At 39.0% G+C, this 22,745-nt stretch overlaps 3 protein-coding genes across 4 annotated transcripts; 2 read left to right on the top strand and 1 right to left on the bottom strand.

Annotated features, from left to right (window-relative positions):
• The first annotated feature begins 7 nt into the window (after positions 1-7).
• On the top strand, positions 8-8,756 carry dis3 (DIS3 exosome endoribonuclease and 3'-5' exoribonuclease). Its single transcript, XM_086259211.1, has 21 exons — positions 8-560; positions 1,617-1,774; positions 1,981-2,177; positions 2,301-2,374; positions 2,509-2,676; positions 2,823-2,984; positions 3,168-3,281; positions 3,434-3,571; positions 3,750-3,896; positions 4,031-4,147; positions 4,237-4,338; positions 5,132-5,196; positions 5,303-5,387; positions 5,545-5,672; positions 5,771-5,857; positions 5,991-6,147; positions 6,418-6,632; positions 6,777-6,945; positions 7,021-7,179; positions 7,278-7,400; positions 7,542-8,756. Exons 1-21 carry the CDS (start codon positions 342-344, stop codon positions 7,608-7,610), a joined length of 2,853 nt encoding a protein of 950 aa, XP_086115337.1. The 5' UTR covers positions 8-341; the 3' UTR covers positions 7,611-8,756.
• On the bottom strand, positions 8,112-12,495 carry bora (bora aurora kinase A activator). Of its 2 annotated transcripts, XM_086259215.1 has the most exons (13): positions 12,357-12,495; positions 11,960-12,114; positions 11,757-11,863; positions 11,558-11,603; positions 11,381-11,459; positions 11,208-11,252; positions 11,055-11,111; positions 10,686-10,954; positions 10,212-10,374; positions 9,327-9,764; positions 9,202-9,236; positions 8,974-9,105; positions 8,112-8,666 (listed from the first exon to the last, which is right to left on the bottom strand). In XM_086259215.1, the coding sequence occupies exons 2-13, from the start codon at positions 12,107-12,109 to the stop codon at positions 8,646-8,648; spliced, it is 1,542 nt and encodes a 513-aa protein (XP_086115341.1). In that variant the 5' UTR covers positions 12,110-12,114; positions 12,357-12,495; the 3' UTR covers positions 8,112-8,645. The 2 variants fall into 2 exon arrangements, with proteins under 2 accessions (XP_086115341.1, XP_086115340.1); XM_086259214.1 differs by having other exon boundaries at positions 9,202-9,764.
• mzt1 (mitotic spindle organizing protein 1) lies at positions 12,491-17,350 on the top strand. Its single transcript, XM_086259216.1, has 3 exons — positions 12,491-12,799; positions 12,955-13,100; positions 16,893-17,350. Exons 1-3 carry the CDS (start codon positions 12,748-12,750, stop codon positions 16,914-16,916), a joined length of 222 nt encoding a protein of 73 aa, XP_086115342.1. The 5' UTR covers positions 12,491-12,747; the 3' UTR covers positions 16,917-17,350.
• Positions 17,351-22,745: the final 5,395 nt, after the last annotated feature.

Below are 22,745 nucleotides of genomic sequence, written 5' to 3'. Positions count from 1 at the left end.
TTCAACTGCTTCCTTTAAGAATTTGTTTTCAACAAACAATTAGATGGCCAGCCAAAACTAACTTTTAACATGTATAATATTTTACACAATGCTGAAAAATACTTTTGTGTTTTTCGACATAACATGCTTCTTATTCGACATGATTTCTAAATGCAGAAGATTATAAATGGGAATATAAACGATCAAAAACGCGTAAAGTTAGACGCAGCGTTTTTCTCAAAACCTTTGGAAAGTTTTGTCGGGCCAAAGAGGTAGTTTACACATGGGGAGTTGAAGGCTTACCATCAGTTGGTAGCAGAAAACATCTGAATTTTATCTGTTTTCGGTTTATTATCGTCATTATGTTGAAGTCTAAAACCTTCGTTAAGAAGACCCGGTCGGGTGGGGTGATGAAGGTAGTGCGTGAGCATTATCTGAGGGATGATATTTGGTGCGGGAGTGAAGTTTGCACTGAATGCAAACAGGAGTCCACGGTGCTGCAGAAAGACGCGTGTATGGAGAGCAGTCTCTGCTCCTATCCACATTATCTGGTCCCTGACACCAATGTGGTGCTTCATCAGGTAGTAAAAAGTGACATCAAATTTCTTCAAACAATTGAATATGGTATTCTAAACGTGTAAGCTTTGACTTCTCTTCCCTAGGCACATAGTGCAAGTTTGTGACTCAAGTACTGCGATGATGCCCCTAAAAGTACAGTATACTATAGAAGAAGCACAAATCATGGCTGTGCTCGAGGTAGTAGATAGTAGAAGATGCGAGTGACCAGAATGGACAGGATTAGAAACGAGTACATTAGTAGGACAGTTCAGGTTAAGCAGTTTCAGAATCAGAATCAGAATCAGAATACTTTATTGATCCCTGGGGGAAATTATTTTTTGTTACAGTGCTCCATTTTAAACCAACATTAAGACAAGACAGACAATACGCTAACTAAGAATAGTACAATATATACATATATATATACATACATACATACATAAGTCACTTATAAATAAATATTTGGAAAAGAAACATGTGTAGTTGTAGCAGCAAACAGTGTGTTAAGTGGATGCGTTGTTTGCATACAAAGTTAGAGAGGCGAGGCAGCAACAAAAGAGAATATGCCAGAGCAGTTTCATGGATTGAATTAAGGAAGACTTGCAAAGGATGTAACAGACAGTTCTAGGATAGGGTGAGATGATCTGCTTTGGGGGGCCCTAAAGGGGAGTAGTCACAAGAAGAAGACACAAAAAGCACAAACTGGGGCCATTAAACTTATGTTATTGACAAATAACACTTTTTCTGGCCAATGTCAATATTTTCCTTTTTACACACCTATATATCTTTTTCAAAAGTGACCTAACAGAGAGATCAGCAGATATAGTAACAATTACAGATTCAATACAAATTTAATAAAAGTTGGGGTTTTTTGTTTTTGTTTTTACTGACTTGAGTAGTGATCAGTAGTGACTGTTTGCCTATTATTCAAGAAAAAAGACTGACCATATTCAGAAAGTGTTTTTTGGCCAGTTCTTATTAACCAGTTGGAACAGATATCTGACATCAATTTAGGTGAAAGATTCCTTTTAAGCATTGCACCTGATTCCCTAACACTTTGTGTACACTTTGTCCTGCAGATCGATATACTGGAAGATCCTGTGATTTGCAATGTGATTATCCTTCAAACTGTACTGCAGGAGGTGCGCCACCGCAGTGCACCCGTCTACAAACGCCTGAAGGACATTATACACGAGAAAGAAAAACGCTTCTACACTTTTACCAATGAACACCACAGGTAGAGAAACACTGTTGGCATTTTTAACATCATAATGACATCCAAATTTCACAGTATTGTCAAAAATAAACACACACAAAAGTAATAAGTAGAAAGATCTTTTTCTTCTTCATGGTATCAGATCACTTTAAAAAGGCATGAAACTGTATTTTACTTTGAAGCTCGATACCTTATTTTATCCATCCTTATAATTCCTGCTCTTCCAGAGATACATTCATTGAACGTGAACCAGGGGAGAGTGCCAATGACCGAAATGACCGGGCAATTCGTGTAGCAGTCAAATGGTACAGCCAGCACCTGAAGACATTTGAGTCTGACACAGATGGTCTCAAGGTGGTCCTCCTCACCAATGATCAAGGGAACAAGCAGAAAGCACAGGACAACGGCCTGCTGGTGTACAAATGTAATGTATCACATTTTCAGCAAGAAAAGACCTTCTAACTATGTTCTTTTAAATTTAATCTAATTTTAAATGACATCAGCTTTAACAGTTTGTAATAAGAATACTTTTTAAATTTTTTTATAGGTGAAGAATATGTCAAGAGTCTGATAGCAAACCCTGAGCTTGTGGATCGCCTGGCCTTGTCCAGTGATGACAAGGTAAGCTAAAATTGTTACATACAAAAGTCAGGTGTCTGTACCTGAACTTGAATCTGTTTCTCCTGTTTACATATCTCATTTTCTTTTTAACCTAACCTCTTTTTTTTTGGTATTCTTTGTCTCTCCTCCATCAGAATGAAATTACTAGCAGTAAAGTGTTATTTCCAGAGCACCTTCCCCTATCCAGAATCCAAACAGGAATTAAAAGTAGCTCCTTCCTCCAAGGCACCTTTAGGGCCAGCAGAGACAACTATTTGGAGGCAACTGTGTTTGTCCAGGGAGAGGGAGAAGACAGCACAGAGGTGTGTGTGTGTTTGTGTGCATGTACATCTGTCTGTGAATATATAGTTCTGTTGATCATGTCGAACAGTCTAAGTTTGTAATTTTCTGTGCAAATAATCGTGAAAGCATGCTGAAAGCTCTCTACGGTCCTTTTATTTGTTCACAGGTTCTCATCCAGGGTCTTCAGAACCTCAACAGAGCAGTGCATCAGGATGTGGTTGCTGTGCAGCTTTTGCCGCGAAGTGAGTGGGTGGCACCGTCCTCAGTTGTCCTTCAGGATGAAGGCACCGCAAAGGATGATGAGGATGCTGAAGAAGAGGAGGGGAAAGTAAGTTTTATGGAAGAAGATGGTATTAGATAAATCTGTATATTTGCTTATAGTTGAGTTGTTTGCTTTTTTTATTTCTTATAATTTAGTTGGAATATAATTTAAAATAAGTATTGGTGTAGATGTTTGAATGTATAAAGGTGTCTTAGAGTGTTATTAATTATCTCCTTGTTGTTTGAGCAGTTGAGAACAGCTGCAGTCGAGGCAGCGAGGAAGCCCACTGGCAAGGTGGTGGGGATCATCAAAAGAAACTGGAGGCCATTCTGTGGCATGCTGAATGTTTCCCAAATCAAAGAGGTACGTTAAAGCTGCTCAATAATATATGGAACATTCCTCAAAATTGATATGCGTCTTTGACGTAAATTAATACAACTTAGTAGTTACAGATAGTTTTGTGCTTCCTCTTATTGTCAGCACTGACAATCCCTATTCTTTTCCTGTTCTTTCAGTCCACTCGGCATCTTTTCACCCCAGCAGACCGCCGTATCCCACGCATCCGCATTGAAACGCGGCAGGCATCCACACTGTCAGGCCAGAGGATCATGGTGGCCATTGATGGCTGGCCCAAAGACTCCAGATATCCAAATGTGAGTTGGAATCTCTTCAGACTGTCAAATAATTGGAACCTGCATATCTACTTACCATTTCTATGTTAAGTTTAATATAAAAAATTAGCACAACATTTACAGGAAAATATAAAATTCAAGGAATACCAATTTGTCCATGGAAACATTCTATTTTATTATTGTTATTTTTGTTATTTAGGGTCATTTTGTACGCAGTTTGGGAGGTGCAGGGGAGAAGGACACAGAAGAGGAGGTGCTGCTACTGGAGCATGATGTCCCTCATCAGGCTTTCTCCCAGGCAGTACTCAGTTTCCTCCCTAAGATGCCGTGGGCCATCACACCAGAGGTAACATTTTTTTTCCTTAAGATAAATGGAGCACAGGTATATTATTTAAGTCATCAGTTGGTCCATCAACCTATAATTTGACAGCATGCACATATACAATTGTGCATAAATGAATGTAAATGTATGTGGTGCAGGACATGATGAAAAGGGAGGACCTGAGGCCTCTGACAGTTTGCAGTGTGGACCCTCCAGGATGCACAGATATAGACGATGCTCTGCACTGTAGAGAGCTGGAAAATGGAAACCTCGAGGTACAAATACACTATTAGTAAAAGTACTTGTGTCTGTAAAACTGTATATGCGAGTCTTTTGATGTACTATCCATGTTCGTTTGCAACAGGTGGGCGTCCACATTGCTGATGTCAGCCACTTCATCAGACCTGGCAACGCTCTAGACAAAGAGGCAGCCAACCGTGGCACCACAGTGTACCTGTGTGGCAAAGTAAGAAAGTCCACCTCGCATGTTCGCATCCTTCATTGATGCGTTTTAAACCACGATATCAACAGCAGTACCACAGAAGAGAAAAAGGAAGCACTCTGCTGACAACTATTTTAATTAGTCAGGTGAAACAATTTAGGACTGAAGTTAAACTCTTTTACTTTGGGAGGAAGTAGAAGTGAAATATACTTTCTCTGTAGCACCTTAACCTCTTCGATCTCAATGTTTTGTCACAAAAGTCAGCTAATGCGATGCAGTTTTATCAGTGCAGGAGAAATCTTAGAGTGCGTTGATCTCAAAGGGACTGGGCTGGCTTTTGTCAGTATTTTATAACATTTAGTAGTGCAACTGGAACTTCTCACAGAACATGCCATAATACATCACCTTTTTCATCCATAAAATCCAGTCCAAATCCCTGCAGACCTCCATTCATCCGTTCCATGTGCACAGATTTTGTTTTACCAAGTCGAATGTAGCTCCTGCTCCCTGTCACTCTGCATTTTTGGTCTATTTTTATTGGTCACATAAATATGTGTCACACCGAATGTACGTAATACCGTGCTGATTTCAAAGTTTGATTGTGCGATTGCTCTCCGGTCTTCATGCTTGCATTGCACTGTGCTGTGTTTTTCTCAACACTGCAGGAAACTGTGAAAACAAGCTTATTAGGGCCCTTTCACTTAGAAATGGCTCTAATAGTAGAAGCAAATGAGCAAATTTCTTCTTATTTGTATTTTATTGAAATCATCTGATCATGTTTGATTTTTAACAGTGTGTTTAATTTTTTATCTCGCAGAGGATAGACATGGTTCCTGAACTGCTCAGCTCCAATCTTTGTTCTCTGCGGTCCAATGTGGACAGGTAGTGACACAAACACATACACGCGGCCTTTTCCCATTAAATGAATAAAATGAATGTACTTAGACTGTTTGTGTCTAATTCTGGTTCTTTTATTTGCTTTCACCAGACTCGCCTTTTCGTGTATCTGGGAAATAAACCACAAGGCTGAAATTCTAAAGACTCGATTCACAAAAAGTGTTATTAACTCCAAGGTATCGTGCCAACACACACGGACAGTTAGCATTTTGTTTTTTAAATTTATACCTTTTTTTTAATGTTACCATTTTGTGTTAGATTTTATGCAATAATTTTGTTTCTGAGTAAGGTTTATTATTACTATTATTGATGATTTTCTTTGTTTTGGTCCAGGCATCTTTGACCTATGCTGAGGCCCAGATGAGGATTGATGACACCAACAAGAATGACGATATAACAAAAAGCCTACGGGGTCTGAACAAACTAGCTAAAATCCTCAAGAGGCAGAGGATAGAGAAAGGGTAAAGACCAAAGTGAAAGAATAGTAAAAAACAAAGGCAAAAAGCTGGATATTTAGACTTGTTGTAATTCACATGAATCTCATTTTGATATCATTTAGGGCACTGACACTGTCCTCTTTAGAGGTCCGTTTTCACATGGACAGTGAAACTCACGACCCCATTGATCTTCAGACCAAAGAACTCATGTAGGTAACTTTGAAAAGGAGCACTCTGCAGAATCCATTTCTCTGCAGAAGCCTCTTTGTCTTCATATTTTTCAGCGTATGAGTCATGCTGTGTTTTTAATGAGTGTAAATAAAATCATCTCCTGTTCATTAGGGAGACAAACTCAATGGTCGAAGAGTTCATGTTGCTGGCCAATATTTCAGTTGCTCAGAAGATTTACGATGAATTCTCAGAGTGCGCTCTGCTGAGGAAACACCCAGCACCACCTCCGTCTAACTATGACATCCTAATCAAAGCTGCAAAGTCTAAGGTGAGCAAAGGAAAACAGTCATGTGAGTTCCTGCTATGAAAGAAGAACATTGTGTCAGTAAAGCAGCTTTAATTCAAGATCCTGACTAAGAGCATTTTTAATTTGAAATAGTTTTGTGGGTTTCTCTCACATTGGAAAGCAACTGCATAAGTCTCTGCTTCTAGTTGAATCACAGCAGTACATTAAGTAGAAAAACTAGTAAATATGGTTACGTTTTTAATAGGAAAAATATTTTAATGTGTCAACATTTTTGTTTCCAACTCCCATCAGGAGGTCAAGATCCACACAGATTCAGCAAAGGCACTGGCTGACTCGCTTGATGCAGCCAAAGTGGATGGATTCCCATACTTTAACACGCTGCTGCGCATCCTGGCCACTCGCTGCATGATGCAAGCCGTCTATTTTTGTTCTGGCATGGACAGCGATTTCCATCATTATGGTCTCGCCTCGCCCATTTATACGCACTTCACGTCCCCTATCAGGAGGTATGAAAACAGATGTTCTACACATCTTGGCAAAATATGTGTACGTCAGGCTTTTCTAACAAAGAGATGTTCACAATTGATTATGGATCAGTTGTTAATATACTCTTTTGTCATCCGGTTTCATGGTTTTTATCTTGTGCTCAGGTACGCTGATATCATCGTGCACCGACTGCTGGCAGTGGCTATAGGTGCAGACACCACCTACCCAGATTTAATGGACAAGCATAAACAGTCAGCTCTCTGCAATAACCTCAACTACAGACACAAAATGTCTCAGTATGCACAGCGGGCTTCTGTGGCCTTCCACACACAGGTAAACGCATATCAGCATCTGAACTGTGTGAACTGGCTGTCTTTGCTTCATATTAAAACCCCTTTTTTCCTGCAGTTGTTTTTTAAGAGCCGAGGAATACTTAATGAAGAAGGATTCGTTCTGTTTGTGAGGAAGAACGCAATCATCGTACTCATCCCAAAGTTTGGCTTGGAGGGAACTGTGTTCTTTGACTCAAAAGACAAGGTTTCCCCAAACATTGTGTTTGAGGAAGAGGTATAAACACCTTTCTCTTTTTAAATTTAAAAGCAGTCAGCTATGCATAGAAAGTCAGTAAGGTTTAACATGGTTTTTGTTTTTTTGCACGTGTGTAGGGTCCCACTCTGTCTGTAGAACAGCACAAGTTCCACATATTCGACAAGGTGAAGGTCACCATCAGCCTAGATGACTCCAATATTCAGCACCAGAAGATCCGCATGGCTTTGATTGAACCAGTGGTAAGAAAGACCAAAACTGAACTTTTAACAGTTAAAAGTATTCAGAATAAATTGAATACTATTAAGATACAGATTTCAGTCAACCATGATAAGAAAATGTGCTCGTTTTTTCCCTAGAAATAAAAGTTTGTTTTATTTTAGATCCCTGGTGTGAGTGTCCCAGCCCCAGATACCGAAAGACCAGCCAAGAAACAAAAATTGGACCACTGACCCAGGAAGGAGCTCTCGGTTTTCACCTAAACCACATGATGTCCCAGCTTGGACTGTTTGATGTATTGATAAAGTTTAGTTGTTTTATTTTGCTTTTTAAAAAAAAAAAAAATCTCTTTTCTAATGAGTAAAATTTTGCTCTTATGATTTAAAACATTTGTTGGAAGAGTAAGCTGTCTTATATATTAAAGGTATTTTAATGATAGTCATTAAAAAAAAAATTTTTTATTAAAATAATTGTTTTTGATGTACTTCTCAGAATTATTTTCAAACATGATTTGAATGGAGTCATAAGCCAAAATATTGGAAGATTTCACCGTTTACAGTTTTGTTTTACTTTTATTCCTTGGGTTGATTTAAATTATTAGCAAATAAACACCCTGTGCAGAGGTCCGTAAAACAACGTGTCCTGAAGCCAGTCAAAAAAACCAAACTTGAACGCAACTTAATGTGACAATAATCCAGAAACTGAATTTAACTATTAGAAACAGAGCGAAGAAATGGCTCAGTCAGCTTTTAATTCATTAGTGACATTATTCAGTGCATCAGACTGTGATATAAAACAACTCAGTATCAAAACAACATGATAAAAAAAGTTTTATAAAAATCATAAATACAGCTCAGATCTGACGTCGCCAGAAAGTCAACGTACATCCAACACCAAATGAAAAGAAAACAAACCTCCCCAAACAACAAAAATGGTGCTAGGATCAATACAGCTTTCAGGAAGGTTATCGTTGTGCAAGTTGAATGCAGACTTGATAGTTTTATGCTGGTTTCAAAAGTACACCTGTCTGTGGATTAGACTTCCCTTTGATAACCTGTGATTAAAGAAACTGCTTCCAGTCAGGTAACTTGTGAAACCCCATGGTTGTATTCATACCTCATTTAACAGTTAACACAATTCAGTCTAACCAAACATATTTACCATAAATGCTTTAGACATAGTGTAAACCTTGTTATATTTGATTGCAACATATTAAGCACATGCTTTCACTAGAAGAAGAATCCCTTTCAATCCATCTATCAGTTGCCTCAGTGGTGAGGAAAAAACACCTGAAAGAGAAGAAACTTAGTTTTAATGAAAGAAAAATAAAGTAAGGATATACAATGTACACACTAGAGCACACTTCAGGGTTTTCTGTTACACGAACATGTGGTCATTGTTTAAAGTGTCTAATCTTGAGTTTTTCTTAGTGAAGAGTTGCTTAAATTTTATTAAACAATGGATGAAAGCAGCAATTTTTTTTTTTTAAAGCATCAAAACTTAATGCGGATAATAACTAATAGTTTTAGGAACAATTAGATCTAAAGGCACAAACTCGAATATCCACATTCTTGTGATTGTGTGTAAAGTCAGTACCTTTACTTTAGTGTGTCGAGTGACTTGGAAGGCGTCTTCTGCCATGTGTGAACTGAAGAATTCTTTGTCACAGTCTTTGTTGGTGCCATCAATAAGACTGACTGCTGAGGTAGTGTTATAACCGCTGTCCACCTGAACACGTGCAAAAAGCAGTCAATCAGAAATATTCTGTTACCCAAAACATCAATATGAAATTATCCTTGCTGGGATTAAGCTCTTTTTACAAACCTGCATGCTAGAATCGTAGCGTATGCTGCTTCCCTCTGCCAGGAGAGACACAAACATATGAGAGTTTTCTGTTGCTGATGCATTAACCATGCGAGAGCTGGTCAGCTGCTCGGAAGGCCCCACACCTTCGTCCTCCTCATACTCGAGCCTCGGTTCAATTTCTGTCTCCTTGCCTTCCTCCATTTTCACAGGTTCCATTGGGTCCACGCCAACCCTCTCAGTGTTGGTGGGGTGAGAGTCTTGTGTCAGGGGTGATGATGAATCTAATTCCATAGAGGGGAAAGAAGAGCGAGTGGCAGAGGGGAGGTGTTCTTCAGCCACCTCATTGTCTGGGAGCTTAGGGTTGAGGATCGGTGAGATGAGAGGAGGGGAAGCCCAGCAGCGGCCTCTAGGTCTGGGCCTGGGTCGAGAAATGCGCTGGGGTTCATTGTGGCAATGGAGCTGGTGTGGGGAGCAGCTACGAATGGGAGAGCAACCCTCAACAAATGGACTCTCACTGCAGGAAGCGACTATATCCAAGGGGGCACCACGTGGGGTCAAACAGCTAGGCTGGTTTCTCTCAGCTAAAGAAAGAACACAGTAACAATTACTTGCCTTTTTACCAACATTTTGTCTTCTCAGTCACATATTCTTTATTGGATCATAACATTCCTGAAGCACGACCCCATTCAGAAGATAAAGACACATCTGCCTCGATTACCAGTTGCTAATTTAATGTAAAGACCAAATTATAGGTGTTCTTCTTGCTGCAATGCAACTTATTCTGCATTTTATAATATCACCAACTAAACACATGGAGGCATCACCACCATACTCAAAGGATTATGTATTATAGAGGAAGATTTAAAACTACTAGCTGGATGAAAACTGTTGACACACACAGACACACTAAATACAAAACCGTGTCAGTGTGGATGTAGCCTTAGCCAATATTTCTCCAATTTTGATTTGTTTGGATATTAAAATTTTAGTTACAAAGTGTAACTAGTGTTTTAGTTACAACTGTGTACCTGAGCCAACAGGTGTGCATTCTGCATGTGCAACAATAGGAGAAATTGTGGGGGAGATGAGGCCAGCAGGAGAGGACCTATCACGGAAGAGAGGACTGTCGATGCTGCCAAGGCTACAATCCCGGAAGCGTCCGTGCTGGATGGGACTCGAAGAGAACTGACCCTAAAATAGCAATAGAAATTTTATTTATATAGCACATTTCATTACGTGTAAACTGCTTAACAAAGAAGATAAAAACCTGTGTAGGCTCACAATCCTTTAAGGCAGCAAAAACACAAAAACAAATCAACAGCAACTATTTAATGTAAGCCTGGGTGAAGGCTAACAGTGTCAATGTTCATTTTCCTGTTATTAAAATTATTCGTTGAGCAAAATATGATCTCTAGATGCATTTTTTCTCTTGAATTTTATGCCTAAAATAAATCGTTTGGGTAACGGTTGTGTATATGAAATCTCTACACTCCTCTACTCACTGTAGAAGGCGTCGGAGCTGACACACCACAGGCCGAAGGGGAGGAAAAGATAGCAGATACAGCTTCTCCCTCAGAACCTTCAATGCAGTCTCCTCTCTTGGGAGATGGCTTTTCCTGACCGGCATTGCCTCTCTCTGGACTTGGAGGGCTCGAGCTGTCTGAGCCACTATAACTATTTTGGCCATCAAGGAATAGTTTTCGTCGCAAGGAGGAGCTGCTCAGACTCTCCTGCACTGGATCACACACCTCTTCATAACGGTAATATTCCCCTGTGAGGAAAAAACAAAAAACAGAAACAGTGACTTGACAGCAGATTGTTTGATTTTCTTTTTCTCACCATGATCCTGTTGGTGTTTAGTCAAGGTTTACCTAGAACTTTCTCCAAATCAAAAGCCAAAGGCAATGTAAGGGTTGTCTGACATCCAACTGTAGATCAAAACACACAAAGTTATGTATATATATAAAAAGTAGGTAAAAGAAAAAAAAAGGCAAAACAGGTTAAAAAAAAAAAAAGTAACCGACCTGAAATTTTTTCTGGCTCCTCTGCAATCATTGCAGACATTGAACCTTCAACATTAAAAATAAAAGTTTTTACAAAACCAGAGTTTAACAGAAATCTATGGATAAAAACAGAATAAATACAAATACAAAACCTACAAGAATTAAGAAGTAACATAAACGATAAGACAACTTACTATTCTTAGAAATCTGAGGGACTTTACGGGTCTCTGGTGCAGCCCAGGGGGAAGGGACAATTATTCCTTTGGTGAAAAACTTTATTGGAGACAGGATAATGACATCAGTACAAAGGGAATCTATAAATTCTGGGTACACTAAAGTCTGTATCATTAGCAAAGATGACATTTGGTTACCTGCTCAATAGCATTCTGACGTTTTTCCTCAATGTCCGAATCCGTCCTAAAAGAAAGACCACTCACTTTGATAGAGTCTTTAATAAGCTCCCCAGGTTTAATACATAGAGGAGGTATTAAAATCACAAGATAAAACAATACAGATCTTCCTCAAAGAATTTCACATTTGTCACAGTGTCAGCCGTATTACATCACTTACCTTGTCTGACTGAGGTAAAAAGATTGCCGCTGAATTTCCTCTGGGTCTATGTGCACTGGTAGGAGACTGGCCATTTCATCAATAGACCAGTTAAACTTAGGTGGAGTCTGGGTAAATTAAACAAGTCTAAAATTATTAAGAGACTACATCCACTCATGAGTAAATGAGTTGAGTAGATGATATGAAGTAAATTTAAAACTTACAGCTTTACAAGGTAGGGACTTAAATACAGATGGACTTGGCACCAGCGGTTCGCGAAGATGGTGATAGTCGTTTGGACTTTCAAAGGGGTTTCTAATGGAGGGCCTGCCTGGAGTCTCTGGAGTGATCTGGATCTGAGCATGGTCCCCCATTTTAGCTGACAAGAAATATCCAAGTCGGGATGACGATAAATGACAATCCAAATACAAAAAGACACTAAAATTATCCTCTAGTACGTTGGCTACATTACTTCCTCTGTTTCTATAGCGTTAACAAACCTTCGAAGGAAGCAGCTTTTAAAAAGAGGATTTAGCTTCACACATTTCACTTCACCCCTAAGTTATTTATACATTTACGCAAGAACTAGATAACGTTTGCCTTACAACTGTTGGTACTTACAATTGTGAACGAGCCGGAACTCTAACAGCAATATTCATTGAAAAGCCAGCAGCAAACAATCAGCAGAGAGACCAGTTCAAACGTTTTTTTAATTTCGCCCACAAGGCAGGCTAGCCAATAGAATCGTCGCAGGAAGCTCGCGTAACCAATGAAGAATTTCATGTCGTCACTTCCTTCAGCACACTTTCGCGAGTAGCGGCAATGACCGCTGTCAGCTAGCTAGGATCTTATATTGACCTTTACGTGATTGTGCTAGCCTGGTTTTTGCTGATTCAATCTAAATGTATACGAAACGCCTGAAATCTGGCTGATTTTTTTGCGTTGTGTCTCTAAATCTTAATTTGTCAGCCACTTGCTAGCAAGCGTTGGCTAGCTATAATCATCCATCACTATGGCCTGTGCAGCAAACGCAAATCTAAACGCAGTACGGGAGACGATGGACGGTAAATATGAAATTTCTGCGTGTAGTGTTTTGTGTATTTGTGTAATAGTTGAAAATTCATCTATATATATATATATATATATATATATATATATTATTAGTACGTTTTAGCATGTGTGTCATAGCTGTGTCTCTTTTTACTTCCTCCCCCAACAGTGTTGCTGGAGATCTCCAGGTTGCTCAACACTGGTTTGGATATGGAGTCTCTGTCCATATGCGTGAGACTGTGTGAGCAGGGAATCAACCCAGAAGCCCTTTCTGCAGTCATCAAAGAACTGCGGAAAGCTTCCGAGTCCCTCAAGGTACAGACACAGCCTCCCTTAAAGCTAATCAGCTCACATTGTATATACATGTAGATAATTTACTGAGCCAACAAGGAAATTATTGTTAAAGCGGCAGAAGGATAAAAATGGTATAATCTACAGCATTATTAAAGGTACCACAGGCTTATACTTGATTTCTTGTTAGGAAAGGTAGTGCAACATGAATCCAGTCTGGGTCCTTTCTGTATGACGTTTTGCATATTGTCTCCAGGTACTCGCAGTCCACCCACAGTCCAGAGACATGCATGGGGTTAGGTTAATTTTGATTCCAATTTGAACACAGGTCTGTCTGCATTAATTTTGCAGTGGCAAAAGAACATGTACACTATAAATCTGAGAAATCACAGGAAGAAGGTTTGATACAGAAATATCTCTGCCATCTTGTTTCACCTTTTTTCACCAGTTATGTAAAGGAGACTTGTAGAGTTTTATAGAGAACAGTAGGAATGCTTTTTTTTTTATGTACGCAGAGTCAGTCCTCTGTAGTTTGGAATGGAGTGAGTTGGCCATAATGGTAAGCAGTTTGTTCAGTGACCTCCTGTCCCTCACTGACTTAAATGACTCCAGATTCCAGCCAATGATGGTTCCAAACTTGTGGATTAGTTTGTTGATCCTGCTGGCATCTCTGGCACTGATGCTGCCTCCCACTGCTAACTGAATTTGAGCTTAGAAAGTCCGGTCTGCTCTTACCCTTCTTGTACATAGCATCACTATTTATCCTCCAGACCAGTCTTTCATTCAAGTGAACACTCAAGTACCTGTCCACCGTTTTACCATCCTTGCCTATAACGTTAATGGGCTTCGGTGCATTATTTTTATTTTATTTTTTTTAAAATTTCCTCTAAAAGTCAAACATCTCTTTTTGACATCGAGGAAGAGGTGATTTCTGCGAGACCATTTGTTTGAAATATGTTAAATATGCTTGAAACTATGTGTTTAGAAAAATACTAATACTTTTCACAGTGGCAGTCACTTGTCTGTGTGAATCGGTCCAAGTAGTTAAATTCTTTGGAATTGTTAGCCTGCCTGCCTATCAGATTTGCTTATCAGTTCTCATGGCGCTGGAGGAGGAAAATAGTGACACAGTCTACAGCATGGATCTAAACAATACTTTAGTTTTAAAAGCCAGTGCGATGGTAAATTGCAAACTGTGTCCAGGACAAAAACAACTGAATTTTGCTGCTAACCTAACTACAGATCTTTACAAGCACCTGCACAGACGATATGCTAACGCTAATCTAGCCAAGAACCCAGAGTGATGTTAAAGCTGAGCGAATGCTGACCCCAGCCCAGCATACTTTGTGTTCATGCCTAAATACTAAAGAAAAATACTAGAGCAAAGATCATATGCGTGTCTTCAGTAGGATAGGGATTTGTTTCTGTGTGTGGGACTGTATAGGTTTATGCTGTTATATAATATGAGACAAAATTCTATAATTATGAAACAATGAGTTTCAGGTCATTTTATGGAGAAAACTTTCTCCTGGGAATAATTAAGCAACTTAATCCATTATGTTTAAGAAAAGTGTTGTGTGTAATCCCTCAAATATGTAATACCTGTTCTTTTTATCATCACACCAGCCAACCGAGTCTTTCCAGACTTATTCAGATGTTTAATTGATGTCAATACTAAAGCGAACACCAGCAATGGCAGTGTGACAGGCTGAAAGGTGAACTGCCTGCAGCAGGTGTGTGTGTGAAGATAACATCTGAAATTTAAGAATGTTTATAAAGATGCGGCCTGGTGTAGGGTGACAGAACCTCTTTTTCCATTGCAGTTTTACTGAGATATGCCGACACAAAGTAAGCAAAACACCTGATTTTAAAGCATTATGGGCATATTATTAGATTTGCATAGATATAAGAATCAATATAACCAAATCTTAAACACATACTTCCAACGAAGATTATTTTGCTCATTGAAAGAGGCTTAACATGTCGTCCAGAAAATAAACTCTGGTCATTTAATGCATATCAGGATATGAAGTACCAGATTCACAGAAGGGGTTTTTATATAAAGTTCTCTCCTAACCTGCTGCTATTGGCCCCTTTCAGATATCCTCTGCTGCTTCTATAATCTGTTGGCTTCCTGTCTAAAAGACCACCCCAGTCAACTTGCAAAAAAAGTCATTACTATAAGTGAGCCTTTGTAACATTTTTTTTTTTTTCATATCTCTCAACAGAAGTCTTACTGCATGCAGTTTCCTTAACAAATAGAAAATGCCATAAACAGTCATAGCACATGCAAAAAGCATTTTGTCCCATTCACTCATTTCTAATTTTTGGCGTTTCTTGTGTATGTTGCATTTTCTCTATTCCCCAATTCCAAAGAGAGATCTCTTTTTCTCTCAAGCTGTGTATGAAAGGATACATACAGCGTTCTTAGAATTACCATCCAGTACTCAAAATCTCTCTCTCACACTCACACACACACACACACACACACACACACACACACACCCCTTGCTTGGAGAACAAAAATAAAAAGCATGAAGAGCAAATGTGGTCAGTGCTCAAGCCCACAAGCAAACTAATCTTTGGTATTGATGATAAATATTCTACACGTGTCCTTCGGTGTCATCAGGCTACTGTGAGTATGACGCTGGCAGGAACATTGATCTAAAAGCAACCTACTGTACACTTACTTTATTAGGTACAACTGCTCAAGTCCTCAATACAGCAAACATCTTAACCCATCACATGTGAGCGTCTTGATGTATTTAGGCAGACATGTAGAGATGGTCAAAACAACCTGCTGAACCTGAAACCAATTATCAGAAAGGTGATTTAGTTGACTTTGAACACAGGATAGTTGTTGGTGTCAGACAGGCTGGTCAGAGTATTTTAGAAACTGCTGATCTACTGGGATTTTCCTGCCATGAATCCCCAGACTGCTTTGAGCTGATAGGAAGGCAACAGCAACTAAAAAGAACCACTTGTTGCAACAAATGTATGTAGAAGACCATCTTTGAACGTATAATGTGCTGAACATTGAAGCAGATTGCCCACAGCAGCAGAATACCACACTGGGTGGCATTATTGTCAGCTAAGAACAGGAAACTGAGGCTACGGTTTGCAAAGGCGCCCTTTTATCAAGAATTCAGGACGCTGATGGTGGTGTAATCGGGTTGGATGTTTTCTTGGCACTCTTTGGGCCCCTTAGTGGAAACCGGACAGTATTGTTGATGAGCTTATCCATCCCTTTAATGACCAAAGTGTGTTATCTTCATTTAACAGAGCTCAAATAATCCAAAACTGGTTATTTCACTGTATTCAGATGGCACCCAGATTTACCAGATCCCAGTAGAGCATCATAGGTGTGCAGCTGACAAATCCACAGCAACTGTGTGATGCTGTGATGTTAGTATGGACTGAAATCTCTGTCTGTGCCTTGAAGAGTTATTTCAGTGCTGAAGGCCAAAGGTGGTACATCCCGGTTCTATCAAGGTGTGAGTGTATGTCAGAATGACAGACAGTACAGACTGAGAGGTTTAGTTCTGGTTGGTCTGTTAATTGTGTTGATTTCGCTTACAGTTTTCTGTTTGTGCTAAATTAAAAAAAAAAAAAAAAAACTCTTTGGTTCTCATCGCAGAGACTGAAAAACCACATCAAAGGTAATGTGTGATATTAATTTTGAGGCAGCCTTTGTGTTTTCCTCATCTTTTCCCACCCATTCATTTTTTGTTTGGCAAAGATGTCCTATGCTTTTTACTGGTAAAAATATGAGTCGTGATGATGACTAACTAGCATTTTATTTATTTTCTCTTTCAGGCTTCCGAGAACTGTACAAACTGAAGATAAAAACAGATCACTTAAGTTTTTGGACCTTTTAATGGGATCGTGCCTCCTACCTGCAAGTGTACATACATGGGATCGCCAGCCAATCAGATTTGTCTCCGTTTTGGCACTGTGTGTCTAATTGGTGACTAATGTGCTTCTCTTTTGTGTTTTTAATGTAGTCTTCTCCTGAAATGAGCTCATACGCAACCATTCTGTCTCAAATATAGACATACTCCATGTGTTTCCTGTTACTTCAGGCTATAATTGACTTCCTGCCTTAATTTGAGTGCAGACTCGATTTCTGATCATTAATTTGTTTTGTTTTTTTAAGATCTATAATATATTGTGAATTGTTTTAGTTTTTCATTTCTGTTTTTTCTCAACATTTGCCATTTTTGTTTTACATGTAGCAGATGAAGTGTAAATTAAAGTGTTACAGTGAGCGGCCACCAGGTGGTGTTGTCTTTCTTATTACAGTCAGGGGTCTTTATCGCTGTTGGGAAGCTTGCACAGTTGTAATTTATTCCACCAAGTTTTTCCTACTGACTCACCATTTCTGTGATTTTAATCAGGTACTTTTTAAAATCACATTTTTTTCACATTTTATTTCTTTATTTTTGTTTTATGTTGAGCCAGTTTTCCAAATCCATCCCGATGAATTCATAGTTGCACCCCTTCACCTTTTATTGGGAGGTTATCTTTGTGCAGGATTTTACAAAGGAAATTATTTTTCCTGTCAGACTGGGTGAAAAGGAAAAGATACTGGCGGAACATTGCACAGTGTAATACAAAAACAGACCGTGCAGGACGCACTTCAAAAACGAAGACTTGAACAAGGGTCATTCTTTACAGCAGGATGCACTGTTGCTCTGAAATCTTTCCTCCTTTACGTCTGTGCTCTATTCTCAAAAATCATTGGAGAATACTGCAAACTTGCCCCTCCCACCCCCCCACCCCAAAAAAAAAAAGAAAACACATCTTTGATCAACAAGGAATAAAACTCCTAAATCACGTACAAGCACATGCATTGTTTTGTTTTTGTCCTGTCTTTAAAATAGATCTATTCATCTTCGAGACGAGAGAAAATGCTGAGAGCAGGGAACATTCCTCCACAGGCCATATATAGGCTAGAGGAGACCTCTTATTCACACAGGCTTTTATCAGTAGCTTGTCTGTGTCCCCTTATGTGTGAGAGCTTAGGTGTTCATGCGGTGCTGTAGATGTCTACAAATGAGTAGCCCCTAAGCCATCTGACAGTAACACCTCACCGCTCACAGGCACGCCACAGAGAAAGCCAGCGATTGAGCAGGAGAGCACGTGTGTGTGTGTGTGTGTAAGCATTTCTGTCTTCTTCTGCTTTGTCTCGCCATCTTGACTGACAGGCTCCGAGTCTAAATCTCTGTACTGCTGCTTTGATCTCCTAACACAGTATCTCTCTGTTCTTCTTTACCAACACCGTGTTTAACCAAGAATGAGAGACATACAGACTCGATACGGTGGCTCTGCTTGATAGTCCGTAAGCCAAAACAACCCCAGGTCTCGGTGGGGGGTGAGCCACAGGAGATGCTGATGAAGGAAGACCAAAACCTGGAATCTTTTTCTTTTACAAAAGGAAAATTGTTATGCACGGCTTGATTGGCTACTATGGGCATGGGATTCGGGATGTATTGCCCTCTGTTTGATGTGTTTGAAGGTTTCTCCTCATCCTAGCAGCTACTTTGATCTCTGTTAAACAAAATATTCCCAAATCCCACAGTCCTAACAGAGATTAGCGTCCATATATGCATGAACATCTAAGAGGTGTTCAACTAGGGCACTGGTCAGGTCACATGACTGTATCAACTTAAGAGGCGAGCGGGTCCTCACGTAAAAACTTCTAAAGGTGTTTATATTTGTATGTCTGATAATTATCCAGGGCGAGGATTATTTTTTCTGATAAATGAGGCCAGTCTCATTTAAAAGTGAAAGATCTATGTGCAGCAATTACAGTTCAGGTGTGTGCAGTGGATATTAGGAAAATAATTAGACTGGACTGATTAGAAGGTCTCTAAGTAAAGGGAGAGATGGTCTGTTGATGTTTTTCCAAACCTAAATTACAGCAATATTGGCGTATGAAAACAACTACAGTGGAGAGACTAATTTAAAGCAGAGTTTAAACAAAAGTCAAAAATCTCTGTGTGTTCAGGTCACTAATTACCTTCAGCAATAAATAGGCTGGGGTGAGGCGTTCCCTACAGAGACGTGGCTTTGTTTGTCCATGAAGGCTAGAATTTTTGGTTTAAAAGAAAACATCATTTTTGACAAGTTATTAAAATTGTGTGGTAGTGGTAAGAATTAAAAAAAATTTAATTGAGTTATAAAAGAAGAGACAAAGTTCACTATTTGAAATATTCTATGTCTAACAAATGTTTTACCACCACTAAGATACTTGCATTTGCACAATCCACACAGTGATGGGAAGTAATAGAGAAGTATTCAGTCCTTTTTTTCAGTAATTTAAATGCGACTTTATACTTCTGCTACAATATTTCAAGGATTAGGTTTAAAACCTATAATATCCACATAGCTTGCGTTAAAATGTGTGTTACATGAACGCATAAGCAACTGGGATCCACTTAACGTACAGTAATTTTGGCTCCTTTTTTCTGTATGGGAATATTTTTAGGTTTCAAGTTAATTTTGCTAGTAAGTATTATCTTTTGCTGTGCAGTGGCCACTATGGTCTCTAGTACAGGATAATGGCACTTAAATTTTTTAAAGATTCTCTCGAGACTATTGCTTTAATGGCATCAACTTGTTTTAGAGCAAGTGCCATGGGACCATAAGCAGAAAGCAACAGTTTTTTGTGTTTTTTTTTTTACACGGTGGTGGGTTTGGTTATTGTTTTAAAAATGTTTATCCATTCCATCTCACAGCTATCACAAACTATTGATCATAACAGTACAGATTGTGCAGTAGTACATTAGCCTCAATAGCAGCACTCCAGTATTGTTTGAAGTAATATTTGTAGAGCAGATCCTTTACTGGTAATTGGTGTACCTACTTAAGTAAGGATAACTTAAGCAGGAAATTAAAACAGTTCTTCTAACACTGATTAAAAAAAATGTCATTACTAAGCAGTGGAGCATATCCTGGAGGTCTGTATTGAAATGATTGATTAATATTTCTGTAACGGTTTGAGCCTGTTTGGCCCTCATCCTTCCGCAAGGTGAAGCTCCACTGACTGTATTTGCCCCAAGAGGAGTTCTGTGACCTTGTTAGTGATTTCGCCAATGCTCCACCGCTGATTAAATACTGGGCACATTTTTAAACCTTAAGATTATACTGTTTAGGTTCCAATTCAATTACATAGCAAGGAAATTGGATCATAAACTCTTTAAAGGATCGTTAACAATCATTAGACAAGATAATAGCATGGCAATCAAAATATGTTTAAAAAAAAAAAAAGCAAAAAACTTCCAAAGTCTTTTAGTGACTTTGTTGTTTTTGGACATTTTCCAAGATGATTAATTTGGAAACGATTGATTTACAGTTGTAATTAGCTGTGCTCTGCATAGATGCATAATAATCGTATATCTCCCTGCTTGTTTTAAAGTATTAATTGGTTTCATTAACAAAAGCAGTTAATTGAATAACAATTAACAAAGTTGATGATGATGGTATCGGCAGCGCATGCAAACTCCCTTGTGTTTTCCCTGTGATGATAATGAAACCACCTTTTTATCAGATTGAAATTTTGTGTGTTGGACTATGTAATGACTAATATGATATTGAGCTTATTAGTTTATTCGAGTGACTCACTGAGGCGTTAAGCTGGTACTGAACACTTTGTGTTTAACAGGTAGGCACCATATGCTGCCTTAATCAGACATTGGAATCACATTTGGTTGTTAAATTGTCTTCTAATAAAAGCAGGTAGTAAAACAACTTGTGCTAATTCAATTTCAGGAGAGTTTTTCTGGAGTGAACAGCTGTTTCTGTTTGCTGGATTGCTTTAACAATCTCCCTCTCCTCTTTCTTATTTGTAAGGTTTAACTCCAACAGCTTGTTTGTTCTTCAACTTTTCTTGTAGAAAATAGAGATGGAGGGTGGACGAGCTGTCCACTCTCCTTAAAAGAAGACAATGCCAGGCATATTGTAGTGACAGCTTGCATTGTGTGTGCGCTTGTGTGTGTGTAAGAGAGAGGGAGAGAAAGGAGAAGGGAGATGGAGAGTATGCGTGTGTGTGTGTATATTAGAAAAACAGAAAAATTTAGAGAATGTGTGCACGCGCGTGTGTGTGTGTTTGCATGTGTGTTACAGTGACAGCTTGTATTCTGCGTGATTAATGATGTGCTGTGTGACTTGATAAGTGCTTCGGAGGACCAACGCTTGTTTCAATTAGACCTTGTGAAGGTCGCGACGCCGCGCCGGCCTCTCATTATCATATCCATAATCAATCCACATTATCATAGGGGAATGTGGAATGGATGTGTGATATCTTGGTCATGCACACGCACACGCTCACAGGCACCTAATGACATACCAAAACACAATAACATACTCTCTCACTCACAAGAGCACACACACACTCTTCACTCCAAGTTGATTTGAATCATGACAGTGGCTGTCGGAACGGATTGTCTGTTCAGATTAAGTGTATGTTTCTGAGAATTAAGCAGCATTGATGGTGGTGGCATTTCAGATCCCCACTGCAGACACAAATGCCAAAACATCATTCTGTCATTACCCCCCTCCTTCTCTTTCACACAAGCACATATATGACCACACACACACACACACTTAACTAGGACCCTGGGGCATTTTTAATAGAGGCGAAGTGATTCGTATGTTTTTACTCCTCTAATGAGAACAGATTGAGTGGTATTTACACTTCATCGGCTGATCTAACCACCTACACATTTCCCTCATGCTTCTGCTGCTCACTGGCCAAAACAGACATGTGGAAAGGACCAGAGCTTGGCTTTCAAACAGCGACACAACATGAACATTATCTTTGTCTCTTTGGCTCATGGTGGCAGCGTGGCAAGATAAATATGAACTGTTAAAAGAAGAAAACTGCAGCCAGAATTGGGATCTTAAAGGAAGCTGCGTGTATTTGATTCAGGCAATGAAACGGCAAGGAAAAAGCATCTTAAACTGGATTTAAATCTCTGGCGAGCTCGTTGTTCTGGCGGGGGCAACTCACTTGGGATCTGACTGTTATTTCCTAGGAAATCTTTAATATAATCAATAAGTCCGCCGAACATAACAAACATTTAAACAAACTAATAAGGATTATATAATACAATAAAAATAAAGTGAGGGAAATGTTGGAGGTTAAAACTTAAATTATAATACTACTGGTGCAATTAGAGGTCCTGAAGAAGATATTAAACATTAATTAACTCAGTAGGCTAATATTCAGTGAAGGGAAAATCTTCCCAGGCGGTCAAGATAGATAGGCTGAGGAAGAGGAACTTAAAGCACTTCAAAGACTAAGGATACCACTGATTTGGCATTTCACTGCTATGATATTGTCAGATTTACAATTAAAAAATGTAAGTATTTTATTCCATGCATTTTATTCTAGTGAGTTTAAAAACTATGCTGCTCGCATAACCCAAAAAGATAATTACGTTGGAGAATCAGGTGTGTTGTGCTCATAATGGATAATTTAGACTTCAAAATAAATGAGGACCACGCTGTACTTCTCAAGATCTGCGAGCAAGCTTTGATTAACGTTAGAGTGAAGTATGAATTAGTTTTCCTGTGTGTGCCACACTGTGTTTTTATACTTGAGTGACTTGAGTATTGGGCTACTTCATTGTTTTCTTTTCAGGGGAATTTAAGCACAATAGCTGC

This window comes from Aulonocara sp. 'chitande type north' Nkhata Bay, linkage group LG13, assembly GCF_057382095.1.
Source record: "Aulonocara sp. 'chitande type north' Nkhata Bay isolate Kocher_YH1m ecotype deep benthic linkage group LG13, A_spYH_male_GT1.1, whole genome shotgun sequence".
In the NCBI taxonomy this organism is placed as follows: Eukaryota; Metazoa; Chordata; class Actinopteri; order Cichliformes; family Cichlidae; genus Aulonocara; species Aulonocara sp. 'chitande type north' Nkhata Bay.
Note: the sequence above shows the minus strand (reverse complement) of the source record. Positions and strands in the feature narration are given on the sequence as shown.

Coding starts and splice junctions, on each gene's coding strand:
- dis3 (XM_086259211.1), top strand. CDS start 342: ATGTTGAAGTCTAAAACCTTCGTTAAGAAGACCCGGTCGGGTGGGGTG. Junction 2,375..2,508: donor CCTTGTCCAGTGATGACAAG/GTAAGCTAAAAT, acceptor CTCCTCCATCAG/AATGAAATTACTAGCAGTAA. Junction 6,148..6,417: donor TCAAAGCTGCAAAGTCTAAG/GTGAGCAAAGGA, acceptor AACTCCCATCAG/GAGGTCAAGATCCACACAGA.
- bora (XM_086259214.1), bottom strand. CDS start 12,109: ATGGGGGACCATGCTCAGATCCAGATCACTCCAGAGACTCCAGGCAGG. Junction 11,112..11,207: donor GGAGCCAGAAAAAATTTCAG/GTCGGTTACTTT, acceptor TTTGATCTACAG/TTGGATGTCAGACAACCCTT. Junction 9,765..10,211: donor ATGCACACCTGTTGGCTCAG/GTACACAGTTGT, acceptor TTCTTTCTTTAG/CTGAGAGAAACCAGCCTAGC.
- mzt1 (XM_086259216.1), top strand. CDS start 12,748: ATGGCCTGTGCAGCAAACGCAAATCTAAACGCAGTACGGGAGACGATG. Junction 12,800..12,954: donor AGTACGGGAGACGATGGACG/GTAAATATGAAA, acceptor CTCCCCCAACAG/TGTTGCTGGAGATCTCCAGG. Junction 13,101..16,892: donor AAGCTTCCGAGTCCCTCAAG/GTACAGACACAG, acceptor TTTCTCTTTCAG/GCTTCCGAGAACTGTACAAA.